A 13,693-nucleotide genomic window follows, 5' to 3' on the forward strand; every position below is an offset into this window, starting at 1 on the left:
CAGGAGATGGGATCATGTGTGCATGGACTGAGGCTGCATACCCCACCTGCCTTCACTGGAGATGGCAAAGTAACACTGCAGAGCATGAAACCAAGGACATCTCCATTCCCCACCACCCAGAGAGTGCCCCTTAGCCCGGTCTGCACACGCAGTTAGCTCTGAGACCCACACATGCATACCTTCCCCTAACCCTATGCCTTTGTCCATCTAGAACCCTGTTCCTATGATGGCCATGTGTTTCAAGACGGAGAGGATTGGCAACTGAGCCGCTGTGCCAAGTGTGTATGCAGAAACGGGCTCACCCAGTGCTTTGCAGCTCAGTGCCAGCCTCTGTTTTGTAACCAGGTAAGGAAGGCACCCTCAAAGTAGACTTTTCACAGGCAGCTGACTGGTGAAGAATGTGGAGGCTTTTTTTGTTGTTGTTTGTTTGGTTGTTTTTTTGTTGTTTTTGTTTTTTTGGTTTTTTTTTAAGATATTGTTAGATCCTGCACCTCAGAAAACACCAGAAGCCTGAAACTAGGACTAATTACATACCTAGGAAATGTAATTCCTTACATTTCCAGACAACTTCGAAGATGTCTTCTTTTTTCCTTCTTCTTCTTCTTTCCTGAGAAGATACAGATAGGTCTAATTACCCGCCATTTAGGCAAATTGTTGCACAATGAGATTAAGCCTTAGGGCTACACATAAGGAAGCCTTCAGCTTGAAATGCAGATGTTTCCCCCCCCCCAAAAAATGTCAGATTAAACATCTGGAAAACTCAGTAAAGAGATGAGGTTTCTTACTTTTCTCTCATGTATAGGTGTAGTCTACTTTTAAAGACGCAGACACATCTTTGAACGTGAATTGTCCAGATGTACACGACTTGATTTTTGGTTGCAAGCCTAGCCTTTAACGGCGGAGCCATCTCCCCAGCCCACAGTTTGATTTTTATAGGACAATGATTCAAATTCTCCAAGTGTTTTCTCAGAGGGTATCCAGGAGAGCGGGATCCTCTTCATCTAAAGCCGGTACAATTTTCAAACTCTTAGGCAGTTCACACAAATCTGCAGGAAAGACTACATTGCAAGTATCCGTGGCATAGGCAGTGTTTTATAATTTCTCCTCTTCCAGAGGCACCCAAGGATGTGCTGTGAAAGTCGACAGATAACTGTGAGAGGAGTTTTGCCTCCAGTGGAAAAATAGTTTCATTTTTGATCCAAGGAAAAAACTGCAAACCAAGATTTAGTTGCTCTAGAGAAGTACTTCGTGTCAAATAAAACAAAATCAATAACATGGCATATCGTGACAATTGGGCAATATTTTAAAAGGCAGACAAAAGGCAATTAGCCATGAAATGCTAAATGCCAACTCAGGGGAAATGTATCTAATTAAAAGACTCGATTGTATTGCCCACCCTGTGCCAACTTCTGTGCTTCTGCCTCAGCTCTCAGTTCACCACCATATCATGTCCTAGCTTCAGATCACTAGGGAGTGACTTGTTGAAACTGCATGAGACTTTGCTTCACTGCTATCATGTTGGCTAGGGTTCTTGTGTTGGGCGGAGCATATTAACAGATATGGCAGTTTGTCCTCTCTGTATAGTGGGGGTGGCTTCACAGTTTTCTAACACTAAAATAAAGGAGGTGGAGAAATGGAGGTCTATTGAGAATCTTCTGCTTAAAATGGTAAAACAGCCACCCAGCATTTGAGGCCAGACTGGAATCATTGAAAGTACCCTTTCTCACGTTAGAACGAATAGGCATATACTTCTGCTTCATTCATAGTAATCACTCATTGTTTGCACCAATATATGTAATCAATGTAAAAAGGTGAGATTCAGTATGATACCCGAGGACTAATTAATAAGTATGTGATCTCAGTCACTTTTGTATCCTTGTCATTTTTTGCCATGATATCTATCTATCTATCTATCTATCTATCTATCTATCTATCTATCTATCTATCTCAGATCAATTAGACCCATTTTATATATCTGAAATAGTAGCTGCTGCAATGATACAGAGGAGTCCCATAGAATTACTGTTGTTGATGTAACAGCTAATCCTACCAATACCCTCTCAACTGCCAATACCACCACCACCACCACCATTTTTCAGGTGTTTGATACATACCAGTTCTTAACCTTCTTCATTTTTTTAATCAAGGAAACAGAGGCATGGTGAGGGTATATAACTTGTTCTAGGTACGATAGCCAGCACTTCGTACTTCAAGTTGTTCTGTATCACTGCCTCAGAGCATCAATCCTAATGCAGATTTAGTATATCGATCACAGAAGCAATGGCTGCTAACAGAAGCAGGTGTGATCAGGTGTATCTTATATACATTTGTTCACTGAATGTAAGAAAATGAATGCAAGTTTGTTCCCAGAAATCCATTTTCCAAAGCTGACTCTGGAACATTTGAACTCGTCTTATGCAGTTCTATGACTTAGAGGATTTATTTGTTCATTTGTTTTCTTTTCTTTTAATTATAAGAGGAGTTGTTTCACTAATTAAGGAAAGCTTGGAAAGAGCAGAAAGGGGAATGAAAATAATCTCTGATGCTCACATTCTTTCTTTGATAATTTATTCCAATCCTGATAGACAAATAGGGATTCATGCTCATTTGGAGCTTATGATCACCTTCTAAAAGGTGGTGATTATCCTGAGTGAACAGAGGAGTTTTTGTTCTTTGTGTTCAAGTGAGGAGTAGTTATTCTTCTGATGGAATCATGGATTCAAACTGGATGGCTTGGGCCCACCCTTCTCTTGGGACAGACCCCTTCTCAACTGTATCACACAACCCCATCACCTGAATCATCACGCAGTAAAATGATCTTTGCAGTTTGATGAGACATATTTTTGCGGTATTTAGTCAGTTAATATGCTGCAGGGTAGGTATCTATGCCAGGGCCTCAAGTATCCTAAACAAGGGCCCTATCACTGAGCCTTGAGTTCTGCCAACTCCCCACACTATTGAGTGATCTAGGGCACTTGAGCTCGATCTTTGGGTGTTTTATCAAGAGAGGTTATTTGTATGTTCTCCAAGCTTTCTCATACTTCAGAGTTATTTTCTTGTTTACTATGTAAGAGACAATTTGGAGTCTAGAACTTAGTGGGCTGTAGACTCATTCCGACAAACTTTGTTTCAGTGTCACAGAGAAGCCCAACGTCTGAGTTTTCTCCTGCTTTGACCCTTGTTGCAAGGCATACAATCCTTTTCCTAAATGTGCCCAGAACCACTTTCTGGTCTTATGTTTGGGACTTTGTTTGACAAGGGGCGTTAGGGGAAGCATCTTTTACTTCAATACCCTCTCTCCCCTTACTCGAGGACCAAGGTGATGTATGTATCTTTTTTTTAGTTTTCTTGTAATGTGCCTCATTTCTACTCTGTAATTTACAGTTACTGTTGCCATGATGTATTCTTGTAGAATGTTTTTAAACCCTTATAATTCAAACGTCTTCCAGGACACTTCTAGGTGAGATACTGAGACAGATTCATGATCACACAAAGTAGAGTTCACTGAGGACTTAGAGACAGAATGTATCTTGGGTTTCAGCAAGGCAGGTGTATTCCTACATTCTGAGACAGGACAAAGTCTTTTGCTTGTGAACCTAAATGACTGCCAGCCATATCAGAATGTGTGTAGCCGTTCTTGAAGCCTAGCAATGTATCAGATGGCAGTGGTCAGCATACAGGCTTGGTGAATTGAATGGTGCTCTCTAATGGGGCTTGGGGTGTGTGCCAGGCTCATCTTGTAGGCAGATTGGTGGAAATAACTAAGATGGCTGACTGTAGTTAACCTGAATGAAGCCTTATGCGTCTGTAGCTAATTGTTCACTTTCAATATATAGCCCTTTCCCATTGTACCCCAGTGTTCTGGATGGTTTTGTTTTTCCAGTTTGGTGTTAGTGAATCACTTCTATTCCAATTTTTCTTTCTCTAGAAATATCTATGACTGTTGGTTGTTCTAATTAATATCAGTCATTCTCTCATTTAGTACTTGGTCTCTTAATTCAACTTGGAGGAGAACTTTTTTTTTATATTTTCTTTATTTACATTTCAAACGTTATCCCCTTTCCTGGTTTCCTCCACCCACCCACCCACCCACTCCCATCTCCCCACCCTCAATTCCCCTACACTGGGGCATCTTTCGAGCCTTCATAGGACCAAGGACCTTTCCTTCCATTGATACATGACAAGGCCGTCCTCTGTCACATATGCAGTTGGAACCAAGTGTACTCCTTTGTTGATGGCTTAGTCCCTGGGAATTCTGGGGTGGGGGGGGGTTCTGGTAATACTCACAGGAGCAAATATGGAGACAAAGTGTAGAGCAGAGACTGAAGGAAAGGCAACCCAGAGACTGTCTCACCTGGGGATCCATCCCATATACAGTCACTAAACCCAGACACTATTGTGGATGCCAAGAAGTGCTTGCTGAAAGGAGCCTGATATGGCTGTCTCCTGAGAGGCCCTGCCAGAGCCTTACAAATACAGAGGCGGATGTTAGTAGTCAACCATTAGACTGAGCGAGGGGTCCCTAATAGAGGAGTTAGAGAAGGGAGCGAAGGAGTTGAGGGGTTTGCAGCCCCATAGGAGAACTTCTTAAGTTTCCAGGAAACTTCATAGTTTCCAGGACTATGAGGATGCAGAGATGAAAGAACAGAGAAACTGAGACCACATTTGCTCTCTTGTTTTTAACCATTAGACCACACCCTCTGCTTCCTTACCCTGCCCCAGTAACCCACTCCTCATCAGGCCTACTGAAAGAAGCATTGGACAGCCATAGGGACCATTGTCAGCATACAGGAAGCCCAGGGTCACAGGGCAAGAGAATTCGAATGGAAGAAAAGAAACAAAGAGGAAATAGAAAGCATCGGAGTTTGTTTCTTTGGGTCTTTCTCTCTATGAATGCTGGCGAGTCCATTAAAACTTAATACATTTCCATGGTTCTCCTTTGATTGCCTTACGGAGTGCTCAGCTCAGGCTTCAGAGTAAGTGGGAGTTATTTTCCTTTCCTATCATCTAATTCTTCGGTGTTTGCCCCCCACACCCTTTTTTTTCATCCTTGATCAAGAGAAATCTTTCCTTATTTACTGACTGGATGCTGCCACAGTAGTGGCCTGCCCTCCACTCCATCCTCATGGGTGTGTGGCCAGGTGCTCAGGGCTCTGATCTGCTTTCACTTGGTGTGGCTGTGCCGGGCTGAGATAAGATCTTTCCCATTTCCGCTGCCTGATCTACTCACATTCTCAACACAAGAATGGAAACCATCCCCTCCTGTTCACAGTGTGGTCCCAAGGGCCTTTTCCATTTCTCTGACTGTGGCTTTAACATTTAGCCACCCAGCTTCTTAGTCACTTTCTGTGATCCCCTTAACAACCCTCCCCATTATATTGTGCTGTTGATATTATGGGCTCTGGCTAGGTGTAGAAAGAAAGTTATGAAAGACTGAGAATCTGGGGCTGCCACCCTGCTCGCCTCACATAGCAGTTTATAAAGACCAAGCTCTGATCCAGACAGGCTGGGGGTTGGGAGGACATGATGACTCTTATTTGTGCTTCTACTTAGACAGCAAGAAAAGGCCACACAGTGTCTTACAGTCAGTAAATTCCTGGCAATGCTGGGAAGATGGCTGTCATTTCTACTTTATTTGTGGCAGCATCACTCTGGTATTCTTCAATGTACTGTGATAGATAGGTATATTATGTCAAGAGCTCTCAAACACAATGCACTGTAAACTTCATTATCACAAGAGTCTTTATTTAAGGGCAACCATAATCCAATATAGCCTTCCTGGTAACTCTACCTCCCCAAATGTAATCTCATTCACCATATTTTCTAGTACAGAATTTTTACAATTATGGACGCTATTATATTAGATCCAGGGCACACATCTTTCTTCGAAGGATTGAGTAGTTTCAGCTTTGTGTGCTGTACAGTTAAAATGGCTATTGAGCTCTGCCATGATAGCATAAAGAGGATAGGTAATATATATAGGTATATGGGTGTGTGGCCATAATCCAATAAAACTTTATTTTAGAGATAGGTGGTAAGATGCATATGGTTCATAGTCCATACTGTACTGGGCTAAGTAAGATCGTGCATTTGAAAGGGGCATCTGAAAGTATAGTGTTAAAGTCTTTGTAGTGGCTACGGTTGTCCCATGTTGGTTAAGATAGATTGGGCTGGGGAGGTGGTGCCATGATTAAGAATACTTCTTGCTTTTGCAGAGCACCTGAGTTTTCTTCTCACTACCCATGCAGCACCAGGGGATGTGAATTCTGGCCTCTGTGGTGATTCTCCACACATATGTGCACATACTTATAAACATACACACACACACACAACACACACACACACACATAGTCTTTACAGAAGACTTAACACCAAGTCTGCCTACTCATGACAGGAATGATCATGGTTTAGTTCATTTTTTATTAACTGTAGTTAATAAAAAATAAGTTGCTGGGTAGTGCGGTAACGTATGCCTCTACTTCAATCTGTCAACCAAAATTTCTTTGAGGAATTCTGAAGTCAAGAAATGATCACTTTTCTCAGGACCTATCCAGTCTTCACATATTCTGTTGAACATCAATGGTCATAATATTTTACGTATAAAATAAGATGATATTGTCGCCACAAAAACAAAACAAAACAAACAAATGAAAAACCAGCTGCTGCTTTAGTTCCAGTGGTTTAGGCATTTGCAGCAAGCCTATCAGAGAGTAATACAGAAACTTGAATGGCAATGTATGACTGTGCTCAATGATTGTAGAGGTGTATTACTGGCACTTTCCATGAAAGGTTGACATCATAGGACCCCTGCCCCTTCCATCTCAGGTATGCTGGCTTTCTTATTCTTCCAGATGGAAAACCAGAGTAACTCTGAGAGTAAAATCTGTTTCTCCTTCTCATAAGAGAAAAATGGGATGATTGTTTTGGAAGGTTCTGACTTCGATGTAGTGACTATCACTTCTTAGTCAAGGCAATTTAGTTTGTTCTCATCCTTTTCTACCTTCTAATTGATCCTTCCTCCAGACATTGAAGAAGACTGTGGGATGAATGAGAAGGTGACTCTGTCATCTGGGAGGATACAGTTGCTATGACAACAGAGATGAGTGCCTGACATTTCTTGGGTACTGGTCGTACTGGTAGAGAAGAAGACAAAGAGACCTTTTGGCGGTTGAGGATGGTTCTCCATGTGTAGGATCTCTGACACATTTCTCTTCAGTGCCTGTTCCAAGGTTTCTAGAGGATGATTGATTGACTCTTGCTTGTATTAAGGACATCTCTGACGCTTATTTAAACATATGGCTTAAATCAAGATTACAGACACATAGTGAAACAGCTGATCTAGGAAGCGGATACCTTTGCGTTCAAGTTTAGATGTGAGTCAGAAGTACACATATTCTTTTATGATTAGAACTCTGAAAGGTTTTTGGTTTTGTTTTTGTTTTTTTTTTCAATCATTTAACATGAGCAGTCAGTTAACATCATATAATCTTAGGCAAGTTACACAACTTATCTATTGTGAGTGTTCTCATTTAAGGCAAGATAAGACCATCTATCTCAGAGAGTCATGAGCAGGATGCAGGATATGCCTGGAGAAGACACATATTGCTTTATTTCTATAGTCACTTGTCTTTGGTATTTTTAGTGGAAGGCAGGACATGCACACATTTTTTGTAGTTGTTGTTTTGTTTTTTGTTTTGTTTTTGTTTTTTTCGAGACAGGGTTTCTCTGTATAGCCCTGGCTGTCCTGGAACTCACTTTGTAGACCAGGGTGGCCTCAAACTCAGAAGTCCCCCTGCCTCTGCCTCCCGAATGCTGGGATTAAAGGCGTTCGTCACCACGTCCGGCATGCACACACTTTTCTAAGTGGGGAGACTGCCACTTGCCCTAGCCCTGGCTTACATTGAATGCTCAGTGACAGGATTTGCTGTTCTGCATGCTTGTAGCTTATGGCTGAGATGGCTGTGAGTTAGATTTCCCTATTGATGTGGATTAATATCTTCTTTTGATGAATTGTCCCTCTCTGGGTGTCAAGGATGAAATTGTAGTCCGAGTCCCTGGAAAATGCTGCTCTCAGTGCTCAGCGAGATCCTGCTCTACAGATGGTCAAGTGTACGAGGTAACTGCCACATGCTGCACGCGGGTGTGGGTGTCCTGACTTATGGTCTTCACACTTCTATCCCATGCCTCCCAACCGCAGAACGCCCCCCCCCCAACCCTCATGTCTGAGTCGTTGCCAGGATTAGTAACTCAGTACACAAATGGGCTTTTTTCCCTTCAGTACATGAAAAGCCTTTATGAAAAAAATTAAGCTGAAAGGGATTATAAATATTAAAGAATGTGCTGGCAAGCAGAACCCTAGTTCATGAACCTTGGGAAAACTTACTGTTCACATTCACACTGATGAGGAGAGGGGCAATGATTGCTCACTGATTGTTTATGCTGAGTTTCAAGTATCTGGGGCTGGCTAACTCTTTCATTAGGTTTTATGCACTGATATCCAGAGACAGCACACCCCTGTGTTATACTGGGAAAAAACTCAGGGATGGCAGAGTAGATAGCTCAGGCCACTGAAAGACTGAAAGTAGAGTAAACTGCAAACTCAGTGATAACTATTGAAACAGTCTAAACAACCATGCCTAACCCACAGTAGTATAAAATGAAGGGGACTTCAGCAAATTGAGTGAATGAATACATGCTCTGTCCTAGGGGTGTTCAAGATATATATATATATATATAAAATGTACATATGTAATATGCGTGATGTGATGATATATTATTTATGATATAATATTATATGTGAGATATAACAATATCATATATATGATACATATGATATGTATAGCTATATATCATATATATGTGATATAACCAAAAGTCATATCATTCTGAAGCAGTAAACATATGCGAAAGTAAACTCAGATTATTTATTTCTTATTCACCACTCTAAGAAAAGCTAAGTAGAAATTGGGATTGTGGCAGTCAGTGGGGAATCTGGAAACAGTCTCACTAATTCTAGGTGGTTCTCTTAAAATCTGAATGAAATAACTAGTTGGGAAAAAAAAACCTTTCAAATTAAGATTTGTCTTAGTGTGTGTGTGTATGTGTGTGTGCCTTTATGTGTCTGTATGTGTGCACCATGTGCATACCAGGTGTTTTGGATCCCTGGAACTGGAGTTACAGGTAGCTGTGATCTCCTATATGAATGCTAGGACACAAGCCCAGGTCTTCCACAAGAGCAACCAGTGCTCTAAGTCACTGAGACATTTCTCCACCAGTGGGAGGCACTTTCGTCCGTGCTGTGTATGTCCCATTTGCCAGAGTGTTCTCATTTGATATTTTTATTAGACAGGTTTGAACTAAGTTTCTTTTTCCTTCAAGAGATGGGCTGTGAAAGTATATGAATCTGTTTGGCTGCAAGTACCAGAAATGCCCCAGTAAAAGTAACCAAAATGATAATATTTGTTTGAGAAAACAAGATGTTCAGTAAGGAGGGATCTGCAGGAGAGATGAGCTCAGGTCTGGGTGTTACCTTCACATGGGTTAACCATGTCTCCCTGATGTCCCTCGGATGACTTTACATTGCTAGAAAGCCCACGCTCACACATGCATTGCTGCTGGCTGGTGAAAGAAAGGCTTGGCTGGAGAGTTATTTCTTTGACCTCCAGCATTTGAGCAAACCTGGGAAAACTCCTATACCCTAGGTACAGGGAAGCTCATGGCAAAGAAGTCCTAAGGACTCCACAAAGGAGTCAACCAACAGGGTCTTCCAGTTTGCCTCAGCATTCTCAGGTCATCTAAACGCTTGACATAGTGACCCTCAACAGATTCTATCCATGCCATCCAAATGCAAATATGTTTTAAAATTCATTATCTTTTCTTTTAGAGACCTTTTTTTACATAAGTAGTTTTGCTTCTCAGACAGGTATTCAATGCTAATGCATGAAAACACAGGAAAGTACGTAACAGGAAATGTAAGGGGAGAGTACATGCCTGAGCTTTTGTTTGATGCATGTGGCATTTGACGTGACACCCTCCCTTTTCCCCCTTTCTCTCTCAGCATGGTGAACAGTGGAAAGAAGATGCCTGTACCCTGTGTATGTGTGACCAGGGACAGGTCAGGTGTCACAAGCAGGTGTGCCCTCCACTGAGATGTGCAAAGGTATTTGAAAGCATGTGCCTCACTTTTCTAAGCTTGACTCTGGACCATTTAAGAAATGCAGTTCTTAGTCTATTGCATCCTTTTTTTTGATAGAATCAGAAGCTTTAGAGAATGCGGAGTGTTGTATAAATATATAAAGGGCCTGCTTCCCAGCAGGAGAGCTGAGGTGGAGAACTGCCCCCCCTGGGTCAGGAGGGGTTGCCTTACACATGGCCAGCGTTCTGTGTCTCTCTGCCACTTGTTGACTGGACTGCCCTTCCCTTCCCATTCTCTGTTTCTCCAGGGTCAAGGCCGAGCCCGGCATCATGGGCAGTGCTGTGAGGAATGTGTGACTCCTGACAGGAGCTGCTCATCTGGTGGGGTCCTGCGGTACCAGGATGAAATGTGGAAGGGCTCGGCCTGTGAGTTCTGCATGTGCGACCAGGGCCAAGTGACCTGCCAGACAGGAGAATGTGCCAAGGTGGCCTGTGCCCTGGTAAGACATGAAGCCATTTCCATTTGCTCCTCTGTAGCTCCTCCCAGCAGATGGTGGGTGCTCCCTCCTTCCTGGCAGCAGAGAGAATGGCAGGAGGATTGCTCACATTTCCAGGGGTCTCTGAGCATGGAGATGCTGGGATGGGAAGTGAATGTCACTGTCTGTTCAGACTAGCTTGGAACACTCCCCAGAGCCTTTAGCTATCACTGCATCTGTTCAGATTAGAAGAACTCAGCCAGAAGCATAAAGGGAAGGACGTGATGGAGGACATTAGCCTATCAGTCTGTGCAGCTGGCCCTCATCGGTAGTGGACTGCCCTGTTTGCTCTGGCCTTGAAGCGGTGGTCTGCAGGTGTGCCTGGGGCCTGGCTCTATCTCTAAGCACCTTGGCTGCATTTAGTAGAAAAGACACCCGTGAGCCCTCCTGTGGACTGGGAATATATATGCGCGCAAGCGTGCGTGCGTGCGTGCGTGCGTGTGTGCGTGTGTGTGGGTGTGTGTATGTTTAAGATAGAGCAAGGGAACCTCATAGATAATTAACTCAGCTGGCTTCTGTTAACTTCCACTATCTGCAGAATTTCTAGCTGGCTCTGCCTGGTGTCACGTGTATATTTTAGGGAAATTGCTCCCCACCCCCACCCTCTTTGAACTTAATTTTGACCCATGACTTAAAAAAATTGCTTTAAAAGTTTTTTCCTCCTCTGGCCGCTCCCATCCGCCCCTCCAGTTTCCCTCGGGGTTTTGAACTTGAGGATACAGGGACGCTACAGAGATCTGAGGCACAGGGGCCAGTGGAGGCTTTTTTCTTTCTGGTTCCTCTCTGCCACTTCCAGCACTGAGCCTAAAGAGAGGCAAGCTTTCAAACAAGACTGTCATTCACAGCACTGATATTTTTCACTTCGCCTCCCACATCCAGGTCTTGGCAGAGCTGAAACAGACTCAAGCAGAGAGGGTCTTGCCTTCCAGTAGATTTATTTACCACCCCCATGCCTTTTCATTTCTGTTTTTCCTTATGTGAGGGGAGTCAGAATGCTTGGAAGGAGATGACAGGAAACTGGAAGAGGGCCTTTTCCTTCTCTTGCTGTCTGGGGCGGGGCTTCCTTGCCTCTGTATCTGACAGTGCTGGGTTATACTTCAAGGTTTTAACTCATTGACTATTCCAAGGTTTGTGAAAAACAGTGAGAGGTGGTTCTGGCCTGCTGGGCTTCTCAACCACCTACTCTCAGCCTCCCTTGAGAAAAGGAGCAGAGCCCACTGTCCCTTCTGGTTGCATCCCTCTGTGTCTGCTGGCCCACTTTAACCACAGTGGTATTAGCTGGGCTCTCTGTGTGTCCTTGAGGACAATGAGGAGATGCTTCTGGAGTTGAGAGAGCCGTGCTCCCTAATCTGTTTTCTGTTGTGCTCCCCACCTTTGCCTCTAAGGATTGAGGTTCTGAAGCCCATGGCCTGTTTCCCCAGATGTTTAATTTTTTTCTAGAGGGTCTCCACATACCCCCAATTTTGTGTAAGTTAGTAGATTCTAAGCTGGAATTACTGCCAGTAGTGAAACTTTAACCAAAATAGAATCATTTTTTAAAAAAGATATTTATTTTTTATTCTTTATTTATATGAGTACTTTGCAGCTGTCTTCAGACACACTAGAAGAAGGCATCCGATCCCATTACAGATGGTTGTGAGCCACCATGTGGTTTTTGGGAATTGAACTCAAGACCTCTGGCAGAGCAGTCAGTGCTCTTAATCGTTGAGCCATCTCTCCAGCCCAAAATAGAATCTTAAGGAGGAAGAAAAAAATACTCTTCAGCCTCTTTTTACATACCATAATTCTGAAATTAGCTTTGGTTAATGACCTTGTTAAAGCCTGGTTATCCTAATAGCTTCTTAATTTCTACTCTGCTTATATCGCTGGTGATCAAACAATGAAGAAGACGTACCATGACCTTGAGAGTTCCTGGGCTTTGTGGGAAGCCAGATACAGGAGCAGAAATGATTCTACTTGGAGGTCCGCAGGAGCACCAAGGATTATGGAAATATGAGTTAGATGTCCTCAGACCTCCTGAGGGAAATAACTGTGAGGCAGCTGTGGCACCACTGCTGGGGCTTCCAGTCAGTTCCACCCTGCTTTCTGAGGCCCTCTTGAAAATATCAAGTCTATTTGACTTCTAATCTTGGAGACCAAGGGTATATTAGGTATTAGTGTCACGGATCTACACAAGGCTATAGAGATCTCAGTTTCTGCAGATGACAGAATCATACTTGCTCTCCATTGCTATTTATTATTGAATCAGCACCAATGTTCTGGATAGCCTTGAATCAATGCGCAGTTTTTGTTTTTGCTTTTTTTTTTTTTGAAGGAGAATATGGCATGATCCTTATCTTTGATGTATTCAGTAAAAACCCTCAACACTGAAACATAAATTGACCAATGGTATACTAACACAATATGATTGATTTCATATTTCCAGGCGATATAATGTCTTTGAACGTAAAATTCAGATGATGATATCACATTATTGCTTTCTTCTTAAAGGGGGTACTGTTTACTCCAGAGATGTACTGTGCTGGGAGGAATGACCTGTAGCACAGCCTACTGAAGAGGGAAGGCATGCATAGCTGGGGAGGGAGCCTTCAGAAGAAAACTACCTCAAAAAAGTCCATCCTGTGCTAATGTGCCTTAAATTGACTTCCAGAGTCATTGTTCCCTAGGGGTTAGGTATTCAGCCAAGGAGGTGCAGCACATTTGATATGGAGAACACACTTCAATGTGAAATGAATGAGTTTGTTTCACAATTTAGTTCTATTCAAAGCCCAAGTCAGAAGCTAGTTGGCATGTTCCCCACAGCAATAAGCTGGCGTGTTTGGGGACAGCCAGGCTTCTATAAATAGTAAAGCTGTTTAGACCTTCCTACCTCACACAGGCTGAATCCTTGCTCCCCAGGAACAGGGCTTTTTGTTATTCACTGCCCTGTGTGAAGACTCAGAACAGCCACCTTCTTCTCTCTGTGGGCTGTGGGAGGTCTCTAGCAACTCTCTGGCCTGCCTTTTCTTCTTAACAGAAGTATA

The 13,693-nt window shown here is 43.0% G+C and overlaps 1 protein-coding gene across 2 annotated transcripts in view; it reads left to right on the plus strand.

Moving 5' to 3' along the window:
- Positions 1-13,693, plus strand: part of Fras1 (Fraser extracellular matrix complex subunit 1) — a 419,154-nt gene that overhangs the window by 181,199 nt on the left and 224,262 nt on the right. For both annotated transcript variants that reach the window (XM_021162463.3, XM_029477538.2), the window contains exons 6-9: positions 212-345; positions 8,033-8,116; positions 10,058-10,159; positions 10,443-10,634. In XM_021162463.3, the coding sequence (XP_021018122.1) occupies positions 212-345; positions 8,033-8,116; positions 10,058-10,159; positions 10,443-10,634 (512 nt within the window). The remainder of the gene's footprint in view (positions 1-211; positions 346-8,032; positions 8,117-10,057; positions 10,160-10,442; positions 10,635-13,693) is intronic.

Source organism: Mus caroli, unplaced genomic scaffold (assembly GCF_978045245.1).
Source record: "Mus caroli unplaced genomic scaffold, Mus_caroli_1 scaffold_4, whole genome shotgun sequence".
Taxonomy (NCBI): Eukaryota; Metazoa; Chordata; class Mammalia; order Rodentia; family Muridae; genus Mus; species Mus caroli.